The sequence below is a fragment of the Ambystoma mexicanum genome, chromosome 1q (genome assembly GCF_040938575.1).
Source record: "Ambystoma mexicanum isolate Mex_15411 chromosome 1q, UKY_AmexF1_1, whole genome shotgun sequence".
NCBI lineage: Eukaryota > Metazoa > Chordata > Amphibia > Caudata > Ambystomatidae > Ambystoma > Ambystoma mexicanum.
The window spans coordinates 845780520-845797888 of NC_090922.1; the positions used below are offsets into that span (position 1 = coordinate 845780520).

The 17369-nt window shown below is 43.5% G+C and overlaps 1 protein-coding gene across 4 annotated transcripts in view; it reads right to left on the reverse strand.

The window, feature by feature from the left end:
- NOS1AP (nitric oxide synthase 1 adaptor protein) overlaps positions 1-17369 on the reverse strand; it is a 1516567-nt gene that overhangs the window by 832220 nt on the left and 666978 nt on the right. For all 4 annotated transcript variants that reach the window (XM_069641481.1, XM_069641480.1, XM_069641483.1 and 1 more), the window contains exon 3: positions 4110-4202. In XM_069641481.1, coding sequence (XP_069497582.1) covers positions 4110-4202 — 93 coding nt within the window. The remainder of the gene's footprint in view (positions 1-4109; positions 4203-17369) is intronic.

Consider the following 17369-nt stretch of genomic DNA (forward strand, 5'->3'; position numbering starts at 1 on the left):
AAATAAAACAAAATATAGATACCACGCTTTTATAGTAAATTAATAATCGATATCACCCTTATAAATATAATGTTAATCAACAATGGGTAATCTGACACTAGCACACTTCTTTATAATCAATGAGGAGTTGGTGTAGGATGGATAAGGCAGCGAAAATACCTTTATGGTTTCAAATGGATGCAATGTTGAATGAAAATGCAGTACAGAAACTAACTAATATGGTTTCACAAGATATCATATGTTCACTTTTCCCCTGGTGGCAATTCACCCCCTCCCCTATATGCAATGCAAGGAGATGGAAGTAGCACACACAGTTCTCAGGAATGCAATCAAATACAATATGAAATTCAATTCCCACCCCAGCAATCTTAGAAAAAACAGGTATGAGTTTTAAAACACAGGCCCAAGTGCTTTGAATGTGGTGGCAATGAAGTGAGAAATATGCTGAAAATGCTTTTAATTCCCTTTAGGAGGTTCAGGGTGAGTGAGAGATACTTGGGATGAGCTCAGGCTCACTTTAGCAATGATTCAGGGATGGTTATTCAGAGGCAAACAAATTTTTAGCAAAGGAAAGCAAAAAGCTGCTATCTTTTTACCGGTAAAGAAATCGGGCCAAATCGCAAATCGTGGCAAAATTCGCGAGTGCGTGAATCGCAATTACGGCAAAAGTAGATTCTAAGCTTTCAGAGGAAAGTTAAACCAAGTTCCTAGGACAAACGGTTCCAGAGATATGAACGATTTTGTAAAGGTCGTTTTTCGGATTTAAAGTAACTCAAATTGACAGGTGACAGCTTTGAAAATGACAGGTGACACGATTTCTAGGAGACAGTTCTAATCAGATTAAAATAGTTGGATTAAATTATTTTAACTATTTTAACTAAGAGCTTATTTCTGTCACAATCTGATCTAAGTACTCACTCCCAGCTTTGAAAGGACTGGACCTCGCCACGGATCGGGTCAGGATTGGCTGCGGTTCCCTCGCCACGGATGGTCTCTGCGCGCAGCGCCTGGGTCAGCTCCGCTCTGCTGGGTCTGTCATGCACCGGTTCTGCTCACAGCGTCTGGGTCAGCTCCCTGGATACAGCGGCCTGTGGTTCTCTGGATCTCTGGTCTGCTTTCTGGGTGTCTCTGCTTTCTCTGGGTACAGCACTGCTCCTGGATCTTTCTGGCGCAGGGTTTCAGGACAGAATCAACAGCTCAGCTCGGCTGTGAATAGTCTGCAAATGATTTTGAGGCTTGCTGAAGAGAACTCAGCTTGTGGGTTAGGCCTGTTCTTTACAAATTCTGAAGTAAAGTCTTGGTCTCTGAATATTGATGGATTGAAGTCTGAAGTCTCCCGGCAGAGCGTCCCGCGGAAAGTGAAAAAGGGATCCCCACTTGTCCTGCACTGTCTGCTTTTATGTGTTTAGAAAGTGGGTGTGTGCGCAGCATCACTAAGCCAGCCCCTCTCTCAATTTATCATTGGCCAAGCTTTCCTTTCTGCCTTGATTGGAGGAAGGAAATTGATTGTCATCATAATGAGGTCTGTTTATGGGTCAGAGGATCCTCCCCTGGTCAGTTTGCCCACAAATCTATATTTGATTCAAATACATCTTTCCCAGATATACAATTTGTTGAAATTACATGTGCACATTATATATTCCTTATGGTCAATGCTTGTCCGCCTCTGATCTTCCTGGGGGCTTGCATTCAAAAATGACAACATTTTGCGCTTTTTAACTGGTTTTGCAATATCGGACATTTACCCAAAATTACACACATGTGCGCAAGGAGTATGGACATTAATTGATGAAGTGTCAGATTTTTAACATGCAGACATTTGGAGTAAGACCCTATTTTCCGCTAGCAACCCCTCAGAATACACCACAGGGTCCTAACGCCTCTCAAAATGTTCACAGAAAAATCACAAAAATAATGATATTACTTATATAATTCTGGCAAGTCCGCACTATGAGTTATCTATCTTTTTAAAATTATGCCCTGGTCAAAAAGGGGTGTGGCTTCCCATATCACAGGGTGGAATAACTGGTTTATCCACTTCCCCCAAGCTCAGCTGCTAGCAGAGGCACTGCCCCTCCCAGTTTCCCCTAAGAGGAAGGCACTTTACGACGCCCCCAATATAACATTTGCCTGAGTCAAGGGAGTTGCATTGTTCTGTTCCTTCCAGTTCCCAGGTGCTCCACCCCTAATCTAATCATAGAGGTGACAACTCCTTTTGGCAAGGGGCAGCAGGATGCAGCTAGGCCTGGGAAGAGTGGCTGAACAGGTTTCTCCTGTCGGGGGTAGTTGTCAGGCAGAATCCAGTTTCACTAAGCCAGGTTTCAGCTAAATGTCACTTTTTGTTCCCAGTTTTCTACATTCAAATCAAACTGACAATTTGTACCTATACATTAAATAATTACTTCCTTCAAGTCATTTCAGAATATGGTTTTACATTCTTCCACCTCTTAGCAAGTCTTTCCTTGGTCTGGTTTTGTTTCATTTGTGCAGTTTTACACAAACGTCTGGTGGTTTTAAAACACCGTCTTTCTGATAGTGGTGAGTACTGGTAATGCAACCATTTTTGGGATTAACAAAATGAATTCCCCACAGTTCTGAGTTGCTTTTTTGGCAATCAGCATTGCCATTCCCAATGGTTTCAGGCTACTGTGTGTGTAGCCCAATGGTGGTTTTAGGCAGTGCCCTCCTGTGCTCACAAGATAGGCAAAAATGGGTGGCAGCCTATTCTTCATGTTTTTCCTGTGCACTCTCTGGGGAGTTCTGGCCATCATGATGTTTTCCATGCCAGTACTGCACAGTTTTATGGTAGGGCTTGTATGCATGGGTAAAAACATCCCACACAGTGGAAGCTCGATATTTCACGCTGATTGATTTGAAGAATGCGTTTTTCTCGAGACAGTTGCACAAAGATTCACAAGACTTGACTTCCTTTATGTTTAGCCAAACTCTACTCCAACATACTCGTTTGCCCCAGGGGTAATGTGAGTAGGGATTTGGAGACTAGCAGCTGGGGGTTATAAAACTATGATTAATTTAGCTTGTTTGGTAGTTAAGGGGCTTAATGAGACTTTGCAAGCTTTAACTGAGTTGTTGTTGGATGATAGAAATTTTAAAACATCAATTTTGTAGAACAAAGCAGCCATTGATTATTTGTTTTTGAAGGATAATTTGGGTGCAGCGCTGTAGTAGGAATGTGTTGTTTTGACCTGGAAGATCGTTCCCATTCTATTGAAGACTATATTAAAGATTTGAAGGCTCTTGTTGCCAGAGTGACGCAGCATAATAACTGGGACTGGTGGGGTCAGATATTTTCCTGGATTCCTGAGGTGCTGTGTTCGCTTTAGTCTGGGTTTTTGGAAGTTTTGCTGTTTTAGTTTTTTGTTGTTGTTGTATTTCCTGCATTCCGAATTTATGGCATTTGTTTTGTAGGTTCTGGGAACCTCCTTTCTGCCCATTGTGTTATGGTAGTTGAATATCCAAGGGGTGGAGTGTAGTGCGTGAGCTAAATGAGCCAGAAAATATGGTGCTGATGGGCTGCCATCTTGGATATTCACTTCCATTTACCACAAGAAAGCCTACGTTTTCCGATGCTCAGCTAGCAAACATGTATTTCTGCTGTGGAGACAAGGTCACATATTTATGTCAGATGACCGAGCTGGGGAGAATAGTTTGTATTTTCCGCCGAAGGACGAGCTAGAAAGGGAGTCGGAGCACTCTGCAGGTGCAGTGATAAGGGGCAGTGGGAACCTGCTCAGTTTGCAGTTTCGCTGGAAGGGAGGACGCTCCGCTCCAGATCCCGTTAGAATGATCAATCTCTTTGCCTTGGGACTAAGCAGTGTTGTCATGGCCGAGATTAAGCTGTCTCCTGTGGCGATCTTAACGGCGAAGTCTTTTTATCCTTTTGATTATATATAATCGATTATGTGTTTATTCTTTCTGTTTGTATATAATGAATGAATAAATGGCCTATAATGCGTCATTTTTCTATAACTACGTGTTATGTGTAATTCTGTGCCTATCTGAGTAAAATGATTACTTTTGCAAGGGTCTGGAGAACATAAGTACGGGATCTCAACAAGCGACCACGACAAAGCAAGACAGCTACTCACCTTCTTTTTCTTTTTCAGAATCACTTTGACACCATCCACGGACACCAAGATGTTAACTTTCTTCTTCTTTATGTTCTTGGCTTTAAATTCATACTGCAAAGAATGAGAGGAAAATGGCCGTCATTGAACAAGTGAATACATTTTTTTCGACAGGATTCTTTTATGATCTAAACTGTTCAGCTGTTTAATTTAAATACAACTCGGGGAATATATTGAAAAGCAATAACATGTTCTTTGTGCTGTGAAAGAGCGGGTGGGGAGAATGCAAGCACACTAACACAGTGTTCTCTGAAATTTCTACCAGGTGGCACTTCCTGTACCTCCATGCCAGAGGCTCCAAATTTTCAAAGTCTCACCAACTTTTCTAGGACTGGAACTGGAATAGTAAATATGATACGAGACTAGTTAGACTTAAATGACTAACTTATCATGAGCATTTTTCTTTTGCTCTTCTCACTTCACTAACAAATGCCCCCAGGTTACAGAGCTCCCCCAGGGGCACTAGTGAGGATGCAAGCCAAATACACAAAAGTGACTACGGCATCCAGGCCGTGTAAAGAGAGCAGTAATGCACATTTGCAGAACATATTATATACCAAAGTCTTCATTTCATATACAAAGAAATGTAAGAAGTAAAATATCATGACACATGTATCGATTGAAAATATTATAAAGAAAATGTTCTACTCGAAAAAAATACCCTAAACCTAAAACCAAAGCAAACTATAAATCCCTATTGAAATATCTCCATGGTAAAATCTTGTGTAGCTCAATTCAGCAATCTGGCATACACCTTTCCAAGGACTAGCCCAGCACAGCGATTCATGAAGCCAGATATAGTTCACATACATTTTAAGGGAGCCCATGCTGAAGGGTCTATGAAAGGTATGACATTGACAGTGCTCCAAATACAATTTTGAAGTGGGAGTATTTTCACCCTATTGTTTAAAGTTGGGGGTCAAATAATTTTTTAGGGAGAGAAATTCTAAGTCCAATTCCCAATGAGAGTATGGTATAAGTGAACAAAAATATGTTAACTGGGAAACGGAAATGTCTTTGCAATAATTATTTCTTTGCACCTCGTTATGCATACAGATTAAAAGTTAGATGTTTACTTCTTCTGATCATGCAGAGTAATAGTAGAGGTTTTTTCCTGTGGTCCTACCTGCACTGCTGTTCCAAACATATCTGTGGGGCTGTGTGGGTGAAAGCAGGGTCATATGTGTCTGTTTCCCGTTTTTTGTTAGGAGTTTTTGCCTATTTTTAGGGAGTGAAAGTGGCTGACACACCCCTTATCTGTAGGGCTGGTCATAGAACTACTGGTTGCTGTTCACTGCAGACATTATTAAATCCCTGCATTGCCACAGACTAATGCGCACTTTATTCTACATGGTGCTAACCAGGCCCAGGGCCTCTGATGTTCTACATGAGGCCTCTACTGCTAGTCTAAAACTAAGATGCAACAACAAGGCCTCTCCGTATCCTGCAATCCTCCACAGGCCAGAATATCTAACATTTCCACCGGCGCTTAAAACAGAGCCAATTGCATGGCAACATAAAATGGAGCAAATCTGTTTTGTCAAATACATAGTAGCTGAAACGCTTGTACTAGGACAAAAATGAATCCGACTAGGTTTGCTGCATAACATAAAAAGAAAAGGTATACATTTCTGATCATACAACACTGCAAACACAGTAAATAAGATGCCCTGCTTCGATTCTGCACGGATGAAAACAGTTGTACATTCATTCAAAATCTTCTAGCCATCACCTGTTTTGGTTTGTTACATTTGATGTTTAAAGCCCGTACATTGTATACCCAGCTGGCATTTATAAAAGTCCTACATTTCGGATTGGGCCAATTGTTTGTGACTTAACATGCTATTGCACTTGTCGGCAGTATGTGAGAATGTAACATTCTACTTGTTATGCTGCAAATCCGAACGCCAGCTAATTCCATTCCCTTGGGGCCTAAATCCCGCCCCCATCTCAGTTCTGCTCATCTTGCAGTCTCTCAGCCCACCAAGAAAGCAAGATGATTAGTGCTGGGAAATGTATCTGACCTATAATACTGTGCTTTACTGCAAATATATTGACCGCCCCCCCCTTTTAAATATTCTGTAGAATTTGCTTTTAAACCACCTGCCCCCACATTTTCTCTGCAACTCCGGGCGACGAATTGCCAATGGTGTTGCTGCCCATTAATCAGGAATTTGTGGCAATGCAACCTTTATAATATATTGTCTAATGACCAGCAAATGCATTTCAGATTTCAATATTTAGGATTTTTCCAATTTGTGCTAGGACTGTGTAATGAGCAACAGTATAGAAATTGAAGCTTATTAATGAAGTATAGAAATTGAAGCTTATTGATGAACCGTGATTGGAATCTGTAAACCTGAGCATTTTGAAAATGTTCTATTAGTTACCGTATAAAGTGGCATTTAGGCTGACCTTAGGTTTAGAATGATGTGCTTTATGATTTGGGCTTACAAGAATTGAAGCATTTATGCTGTAAGGAAGTGGGGAAATAGTATACAAATCAGTAGATTGCCCTAAACAGTGCCCAAAAGTCTAACAAAAGGTGCGCCCAGTTCATATGTAAATAATAATTGGCATCTGACAGATGAAAAATTGTAGTTTACATTTTAGTAACCTTAAAAGTGGCACCATATGGGCAAAATGAATATCATGCATAGCGTGGAGGAAGGCACCTCAGATGGAGATGACTAGCTAGCTATTGCCTCTCGGGTAACACATGAAAACAGTCACCACACCAACACGAAGACAGAAAATAAAACAACAAAGAGCAATAAGTGATGTGTATCACAAGAAAGCATGAACATGGTAGAAAGCCAACAGGTTTTCCAACTTGGCGAAGCTTGCGAGGTTGGAACACATTATGATCTGTACACCATTAGCTAGCCACAGAATAAAGGATTGCTACAATGTTGTTACACCAACAGTCTTTTTTTCGATGTTTTTTTCCAAAATTCTTTTTTTCTCGGAAAGACTCATTGAAAAATATATGGGGGTGTGGGTATGGATATATAAGGAGTGGGTTCCAGGGAAGAATGTTAAATTAATATGGGCGGGGGTTTAAAAACATATCTATGAGTTTTGGTTAAAAAAAAGCATCAAAAAAGACTTGTAATAACATAGAACCGAAGGATGGACAAGCAGAAAAACATTAGTTCAGAGTCATCGAGTGCAACATGATTGGGCATGCACTGAAGTGCTCTTTGTTGCTGATACACATGGGATGCTCATATATATATATATATATATATATATAAATATAGATATAGATATGTACACATAGCTATATATGATAAATAAATGGATACACACATATATACACACATGTTTATACACACACGAGAACGCTCATCACATCTTTCAGGGGGGGGGGTGCAGGGGAATGAAGACTCAGCAGCATTTTGATACCTAGAAAAGGCAGGATAGTTTATTGCATGTAAAAATAGCCTTAAGGCAAATGGTGGTACTACCACACAGAAAACAGTTACACTGGCTCAGTCATGGTGTAAAAAAATTAGAAAGTTAACAATTATAAAACAATTTTTGTTGCTTTCCATGACATCATATGCTCTGTAATAGACAGTAATACGAAACTTCAAAACATTAATACCACAATTGACTTTAGAAATTGGCATCGAGAAATGTATACAGTTTCCAATAATTTACTATCTTTTCTTTTTAGAAAAATTGAAATAAAAATATTTTACATAAAATTACATTTATATAATCAAGTCAAGGAATTGGGAACTTGCAGCATCGAGATTTGCATTTGAATCAACAATGCTTCAGCAAAATAAAAATGTATTATCATTACATATGAATTTTACAAATGTATCCAAGGATTTTCTAAAGAGAAACTATTTCCTAATGCAGTGATCCCCTAGCTCGGGAGCAACATATTGCTTGCGGCACCCTATATTGTCGCTCGCCAGTTACTCTGGGCCATGTTGTGGAGGCCTAGAAGTAGGTGCGGAGGGCATGAGACCAATATAGCTACGACAGAGTCCTGCACTGCTAGGAATGTTGGCCAAAAAGCCTGCTGTGCTTCCAGCTGGCTTATTTTTATACATGCAAGATTTGGGTGTGTTGCCACCATTCAAATTATTTTTGGGTAAATGCCTTTATTATAGCAGTGTCATTGTTAAAACCCTGTCCTCTTAAGATATGTTGCTCACCTGACAAATTATTGAGTAAAATAATTGAAGCATGTTTGTTTCGTGGAGAAAATGGTCATATTCTGTTCCTTTGTACGGCTAGTAGTAGCAAAATGGACAATTAAATGGCATGGATATGCAATCTTACTTTATTAAATAATGTGCATGCGCTGCTTTTTGTACAAGTGAGGTTTGTCTTGGATGCCAAGCAAAAGAAACAGTAACGCAAACAAACTACTTTACTCCTCCCCAAGTAGGAGTAATTTGGTAATGTAAATAAAAATTAAAAGTGCATTGGATGGTCTAGAGTTTTCATCCTCTATCCCTCTCAGTGGGCAAGAGTCACTTTTATAATCCATACAGGATGTTTTGCAGTCATACATGTTAACTGTTTTGCCACTGAAGCAGGTAATCTCATCATACAGATTACGAGCGAGCAGGCTTTTTACTGCACAAGAAACACGCTCTAGATTGGCAGGTGAGTGTTCTTATCTGGTCCACCGGACTGCTACATATTAAGTTATCACTATGCATGGGTGTTATGGAGAGCATCCATTAAATGTTTCACATATTATCTAACGTGAGCACAATTTCCCTCAACCACATTTAAGAAATAGCAGTATACTGTGAGATGTACGCTAATGGCTGTGGCTTCGGTTTAAGCACCACAATGCAAAGCAGGATATTTAAGCAATTACAACAATGAGGAAATGTGTGTCAAGTAAACAAGCTATGATTCTGTATATGGCGAGAGGTCATGCTAAGTGGACTCATTTATCCTTTTGATTTTTTTGTTGTCTCCCATGTTTTCTTATAGTTTGTGGTCTATGTATGTTTGTTATGTGGCCTACCAGTATGATGATGTCCTACTACCAGCACTTGACACCTGTTGTCTGCACTACTTAATTTGCACTTGCCACCTGCTGGCCGAACTTTTACTTCGTTATTTGTCTTATTATCCCATGTACTGCACTGTCCACTCCTCCAACCCTCCCCGCACTTTCCTCCTTCCCCTTCCCATGCACTTGCGCGATCTGAATGCCACCTGGCCTAGTAGGATCGTTGTCTGTCTTCCCTCTGTTCCCCCTCCCTTGCCTCGTCGCGTCTTGAAACACTTCTGTATAAGCACTTTATAAATGCCATATCATATCATCATTAATTATTGTTTAAAATGCATTTGGATGTTTTGCTGTGCACATGGTTATGTACACTATTGTTTGACTGTTATCAGATGAGAAAACAGACCCCGAAAAAGGACCAGTTCGGTCCGAAACGCATTGGTGCGACCAAGCATCTGGACCACAATTTTGATTAATTAAAAAGATTCAAATAGTTCAGTGTTCTTATCAACTTTTTTTGATGAAAAGAACAAAGAGCAACAAGTATTCAAAAGTATCTATGAATGAGAAAATTAACCACATGGTGGTCTTTAGGGTGTGCAACCCACACCGAAGGCTATTGAGCCTAGCTCTTTTCATTTGGCAAGAGTCATGTTGTATGGTGTGCTTTTGCTAAAGCTACACCAGCCGTTGCATGCTGGGTCCCGGAGGAAAAACACACATTTCCGAGTGGGTGATGGTGGGGAGTGGGTAATTGCGAGGAATGGGTGCTGTTTTTTATTTATGGAATGGGTGCTTATGGAATGGGAGCACACTGTTCCTTTCATCAAATTCTTGTTGACAGTACAAAGTAGAATGAGAACAGGAGTGACATGGGCTGATCCGAGGTAGGCACTGGCCTGTTATTTAGACAAATGCATTTTCACACTGTGTGTCCTACAGAATTGTTGCCATAACACTTACCGCACATTTACATTGTAGGGCAAATTGACACAGCATTGTTATGCATTGTGCCACTTCCATCTAAACTTCATTCCATCCGAAAGAAGTTGAGCTATGAGGGCATCGCAGCCCTAAGTGCTCTGTCAGTTTTGAGGCGGTATACATGTAGGCCACCGTAGTTTAAAGACTGCTGCTTCAAATGCAAACATTGTAGGGGGAAGACTGACGCCAGAAGAGGCAGTGCAAGCAAAGTTACTTCTGCAATACTGAGATGTTTGTTCCAAAGTGCTTTGGACAAGATTACTCTGCAGAACATGATGTGCCTTTTGAGAGCAACATCAAGGTTAGGAAATGTTTTGAGTAAACGTTGTTGACCATTTTACAGAAATAAAATGTGCGCACTGCACATCAACAGCCATGTATTCGGAATTTGAAAATAGTATATTTTGGGCTCATCTCCCCTGAGAGGATCTGGCTATAATATCAGTTCCCTTTTTATTAAACTAAAAACTCAGAAGCTGCACGCGATGCTTTTCCCCCTTTCCGCTGAATTAGATTGTCGACGGGTTAGTTGAGCCACAGAGGATCAGCGGTTCTGTGAAGGAAGAGGAAACTTGGGGAGCTGGGAGCTTATAAAAGGGTAGCAGTAAAGGGGAGGGGCATCGAAAGGGGGATATCAAAATTAAAGATAAAGATAAAGTAAAGGCATCCTGTTCACGTTCATCCATTATTTCAGGCTCCTACAGCTCCCACTCAGCTGTCCGGATGGTCTGCTGCGGTGGGCAGAACGCAGCCCAGAGCTTCTCTGGCTATTATATCATAGTACCAGAGTTCTGGAACGAAAAAGAATCCCAGAATCAGTGGTCAAACGGTGGATGTTGTCCCCCCCCGTTTATGCCCCAAACCCCCTCCCCCAAACTCACTGTCACCCCCCACAAACCCCATACCTGGGTCCTTCCTTTCCTCCACTCCACCCCTAACCAATGCTGTTTTGCAACAGTTGTCGCAAAACTGAAGGAAACAGTTAAGGAAAAGGAATTTACATGACCTCCATTAGAATGTCATTGGCCCCCACAGCATGCAGCTTTATGCAGCCTCCCTTTCCAAACACCCACCCTTCACACCTCTTAAGGGATATGCCTCGGACTCTAGGACTTTTTCCCTACTTAAGGAGCCCTCCAGCCTCTTTTCCTTTGCAGATGGGGAGCTGGTGCAATTGGATCTGGGTCACCTGGCCTAAGCCCCGCCCACCTGTTGCCTTCCTGGTTGATTCACGGTGTGTTACCCTTTCTCAAGGTGGCCCTGAATCATGCTGTTCCCGTCTTCATCTTGTATCCAGTCTTGCAACATTATGTGTTACTACTGACTTCTGCAATTGTATTCGCTCTCCCCTCTTGCTTCTTCACTCTTTTTGACTGCTTACTCTCTGTTCACTCCTCCTCTCCTTTTCTCCCTTTTCCTATCTCCTCCCCTCATCCCCTTACTTTCTTCTATGCACTTACTCTATCAGAATTGTCCATGGACCTAGTATGATAGCAACCTCGTCTGTCTCCTCCCCTTTACCCTTGCTTCTCTCCCCAACCCCCCTCCAGCACTATCTGAAATGTCGTCAGGCCTAGTACGGTAGTCGCCGGTCTGTTTCCATTTCCTTCCCACTCTCCCCCTCCCTTCCTTATCTATGTCTTAGCTCTTGCACTATCTGAAATGTCACCAGGCCGAGTACGATAGTTAATTTCATATCCTTCCTGTTCATGGCCTGTAAGAATGTCATTGTATTTTCCCTTGTTCCCTGTCTTGCCTTGACACACTTTGAAACACATTGTGTATAGGCGTTATATAAGTAAACTACCATATCATATCTAGCGCCACACGTCCGCGTACACACACACCCTTTACCTGCAAACAACGCTGCACCTTCATATGTAGATGCTGAGCTGGGATTGTTGGCTGCTTGGTAATGGGTTGCATGTTACACTGGCTTCTTATCCAGCACCTGCAAGATAGCACAGTGAGATGTTACACTGGCTTCTTATCCAGCACCTGCAAGATAGCACAGTGAGATGTTACACTGGCTTCTTATCCAGGACCTGCAAGATAGCACAGTGAGATGTTACACTGGGTTCTTATCCAGCACCTGCAAGATAGCACAGTGAGATGTTACACTGGCTTCTTATCGGCAGGGCTCAGCATCGAACCCCCAGGTGCGCCCTGGAATGGTACCCTGAGTCACAAAGTAAGGGATACAGTAAGGGAACCATGACGCTTGACTTGCCCCGGGCTTTGCCAAAACTAAGTCTGACTGTGAGCAGCACACCAAAGACATTGCCAAACTGAATGTCCGCTGCTGCTTTCACAGGGCCTCTTATTTAAGACAGACACCGAGGCAGATTGAACGGTGCAGGCACATTATGCCTGTGGTTCATGGGTGCAGTGTTTGTTCGAAGCTGATCCAGAGTTGGAGATGCGGTTTAGAACGCCCCCGTTTCAGAATAAATACTTTTCTCAATGTAATTATTTTATAGTGTGCCGCCCTCTCACATTGAAATGATGAGAGAGGCATTGCCTTACCATCGATGCCCTGCGGGTGAAGGAACACTTCAACGGGAGGGAACCTCAGCTTGTAGTGCAGGCTTCTCCCCGCTCTCTTCCAGAGCATGCGCAATAGTATGTTCACAGCCTCGTCCCTACACACACTTCCAAAGACTTGAGGTGAAGTGAACTTGCCTCCAGTGATTTGGGCGACTGGGGAGTCCTCCATGTCTTTAACTGGTGACTGATAGGGGCTCGTGATGTAGGCATGCTGGTGCCATGCAGTAGCTACAGGACCTCCCGCTAAGAGCTGCTGCTTGTCATTTATCTGACACCTTCCAGTCTAATCTCTTTAGTGCAGGTGGAGGTCAGCTCACATGCACCCAATTCCTTTCTCGCCCCACACTAATGATTACTCGCCAACTGCAAGTGGCGAGTGCACATTCTGCAGCCTGTTTGCCTGAATTACTGAATGTGTGATGCACACGGCTGGGCTTGGTGTGCTCATTTGATTTTTCAAAACATCCGCCCTAACATTAAAGTACTTATAACCATGAACCATACAAACTAATTTGGACATCCTCAAGATTTGGGTGAGAGGACAAAATGGCTGCACTCCATTTGGATCGCAAATGTTTAGGAGAGGAGGGGCTAAGTGGGGGAAGCTGTATCTCAGGGTAAGGGACTATGCGCTTACATAGTTCCCAATCCACAGACATCAACAGAGAAATATATATATTACAGTGCAGCGGTCGCCGCACTATAGTTGAGTATCAAGATACATAGGAAACCAGAAAAATGAATTTCTAATAACATTTGACTCAAAGGGCAGATTTCGCTGATATTTTGCAAACAAAAGGTTTGTCACCCCCAAACCTCTCAAACCAAAACCCGGCAGCCCCCCCACTCCTCTCTCCCATCCTCCCACCCAGACTGGACATATTGGGAAAGATTTGTTAAAAAATGCAAACGTTATTAACAAAGTGAGAAAAACGCTGTTTACGGCCTACTCCCATTCATTTCCCCGTTAGCAACCCCCCCACCCCCCACATTTCTACGCAGTGCACAGCAAAACCGCTAGTTGGACAGGGTATAAAACAACTTGGGCATGAAGTGTTAACTCGATTTCTAGGCGGGGTCTGGGGTTATTCTGTTTTGCAGTTGTCACATTACTTGAGAGAAGTGAGTGCTCTGTTGGTTTATGGCCACAATCCATTTGAAATACTTACAAGAAATCATTTTCATCCAAAGGAGGTGAGTAAATGCTTTCAGGACACAATATTGCCCAAGCTACCCTTAGTTAATAATCCTGGTAAAACGGTTCTGTATTGTAGCAGACATGATGACTGAAAGGTTTAACCGACAACAGGCCCCAATTTACTGCCAAATCACAGCCTGGGATTAAGCTGCGAACATGTGTCTAGCATCCAGCTATGCAGAGCACAGCAGATGTTTTGCAAGTGCCTGAACCAGCTGGGAAGATGGCGCCTGAAACCTGTTATTAAGCAAGCCTCGTGTTTCTGTCCTGTTGGCCGTATTTTCACGGGGGTGTGCTTGCATTTAATTGCCCGTTATCACGGACGACCGGCAATCATTTGCCGAGTAGACAAAGCAATGACTGACTACTGTAGCGCTATACACAGGGTCCAGTGAGGTCCGAGACCAGTACCCACAAATCACAGGTCTGAGCTTCAACGGGCGAGCTGCCAGCAGGAGGTAAATGCACCAATCGGGCGAATATCACTTGCACCGGACCAGTGCTCTTCAAACTGTGGGGCTAGCCTCTTTAGGGGGTTTGGGGGGGGGGGCTGTAGGATGGCTGGGGGTGCAAGGCTGTTTAAAAAGAGATTATGATGACGTCTTTTAATAGAAAATATAAGTAGTTCTAGCTTGTGGTGGGGATCCGGAAACATGTGTTTTACTCAAGAGGGAGGGTTGGGGGGTGGGGGGGCGGCGAGTCCTCAGTATAAAACAGTTTGATTACCATTGCACTGGGGGTAGGATGCATCAAGAGTTATTCCCGGCCTCGTTTTCCAAGCTGGGACTGCATTATCTGCCACCATTTTGCAAGAAAATCAGTACGGCGAACGCCTCCCCGCTCTACGAGCGGTTGCTTTTGATGCAAAATTATACAATTACATACAAAGAGTGCAGTCAATTAGAAAAAAGTTAATTATGCCCCCTATAACTGATGTCATCTAAACACTTCACTGAAAGGAATAAAATTAGTCTTCATGGTGCATTTATATCCATTTCAAAATTTCATTATGCACATTTATGGAGCTACGAGAGAAAACATTAAACCTGGACAGGGGCGCCGAGTACGCGGGTACTCCGGGGGCCGGGAAATGCTATTTTCATGAAAGTCCCTATTCTTAGAATGGGGCGTGTTTTTTTTTTGCCGCCGCCCACCTCCCCAATTTCCCCTCATGAAATCCCCGGACTCTGGACAGGATTTGCATTCAGCATTCAATAGAGCGATATAGCTCATCAATGTACTCAAACTATGGCAGTTTCAAAGCTGCCCTCTATATAACGAGGCAACGTTAGCTAGAATTCTCAGGGTCGGTCGTCCTCTATGTCCGCTCAGATCGCTGCTTTCAACACCCGTTATAATGATTTGACCTGGATTTCAAACATCATATTTCCGGTCTTTCTCAATCCGGATTATTCTCAGTTCTCGCTCCTTCAAAAGATGGACACCTTTAGTCCTTCCTGTAATTTTTCTACTGTCGTTGTCTTATCTTATTAATATTTATATGGCACAGCATGGTCTGTTTCCAGGTGCTCTGCTGGATCTGAAAAAGAATGGGTGGGCCAGTCAGTGAGAGCGGGGGAAACGATGCAAGATTGCTTTGCTCTGGTGTTCATGCGTGCAGGCCATCCAAGCACTAGTTTCATCACGCTTGCATGGTGAAGTGCACATTTTATGCGTCTTCCAGCTTCGGCGCTAGCTCTGTCAACGATTGTTCTACTTTCGGCAGACCATTTCATCTCTAGCATATGAGAAATTCGAGCACATTACCTCACTCTAATCTCTCTTCATTGGCTCCCAATGCACTCCAGGACACTTCAAGATCTGCGTCATCACTAATAAGGTAGTGGTTTTGGGACAACCAGCCTATTTAACAGCAGAGCTGAAATTCTCTGTAGGCGCAAGGCTTTCTAAGGGCACTGACATTACAAGCCTGATAGTCCCACTTTAGGCAAACTCTTTTCTCAGCCTATGTATTTTCTGCAGCACCCCCTCGGGCCTTGAATGCCAGGTCACGCTCTCCTCGACATCCTCCATTTCTCAGGTCATGTATTTTCTGTAGTGGCTGTTCGAGCCTGGAATGCCCGGCCGCCCTCTACTCAGCGTCCCTCTGCCTCCATTTCTGAGCTCATGCCTTTCGGGAGTGGATGAATTTATCCCGTCTCCCCAAGGGTTAGCCCCCTTGTGAGGCTAAGCAGCAGGTGAGCCCGCTCTGCAACACCCTGCCTATGGGTTGAGGCAAGTGGGACCTTACCGGGAGAGACTCCCCCCTTAGGGGACAAGTACTCCCGTTCATGTGAGGAACTCCCTAAACCAATTCACTTGAGGGCATACATGGGACTATAGAACATATCAATTACTTCCAAGTGTAGAGAAGTCGCTGAAGAAAAAGTTTAAACATATTTTTATCAGGTGTAAAGAGAAGTTGTCTCTTTAAATGGAAATCACCAATCCACTGAGAGAAGGAACACTCTGCAAATGAGAGTGCAAGGTGAGAGGAACGCACACTGAAGCAGGGGAGCTCCCCTGGTAGCGTAACACCAGCAGGAGACAGATCTACAGGGGAACGCAGAGTCTCCAAAATCCAGAGTGGCTCTGGAAGAGCAAACCAAATGCTGGAATCCCAGTGTGCACGAGAGACGGGAAACAAAGATGAATGGAGTCATAGATACGTTGCCCACAAAATCGTCATGGTGGGCAGGTTGCCCATGCAACAACGCAGACACTACCCCAGGGAAGCCACAGCAAAAGGCATGGCTGTGTATCTCGGCGGGGTGCCGTGCCGAGTGTCCGGCATGTGCCTATATTTAGTCAGGCAAGCCCAATTGAGAATCTGCACCTGCAACCTGTCAAGTGGTTGCAGGTGTATAAAGGGAGAGCCAGAGAACAGCAGAGAGACCAGCAGGGGACACTTCTCATGAGGCAGCTGTGGTGGGTCCAGAGGAGAAGCCAGAACGCCAGCAGATGTCCCAGAGATCCTGTGGAGCCAGGAGCAAATTGGCCATTTGGCTGACACAGGTGTGGGAACCACTGTGGGTGAAGGAAAGCAGCTGGAGCTGTGAGCAAGAGAGTGGAAGCAGAGGACGCTATCCCCGTCTGTGGAGCAGAAACTGAGCCACCAGTGTGTGTCAGGAGCAGATGGAAAACAAGCTGGGCTCGCAGAGACTGGCCCGCCAGCCTGTGAAGCCAACTGGAAGCAGAGTTGCCGAAAGCTGAGTACCGGTAAGTGCAAGGGAAGGGCACTCGGAGCCGGGGCGCTCCTAGGGGGCTATGCATCAGCACCGAAGTGTCTCAGGAGGATAGCTCAGAGGCAACGTGCTCACCTTGGAAGCAAGACGACATGGAGCAACACAGGTTTGATCCCCGGGTCCGCGCTTAGAGACCTCTGGGTATTAAGCACATTATAAATAACCTATCATGTCATATGAATTACATTCAATCCTGAACTGAATGAAATCCTGAAACAAAGTTAAAATGTGCATATTGACTTCCAAACTGAATG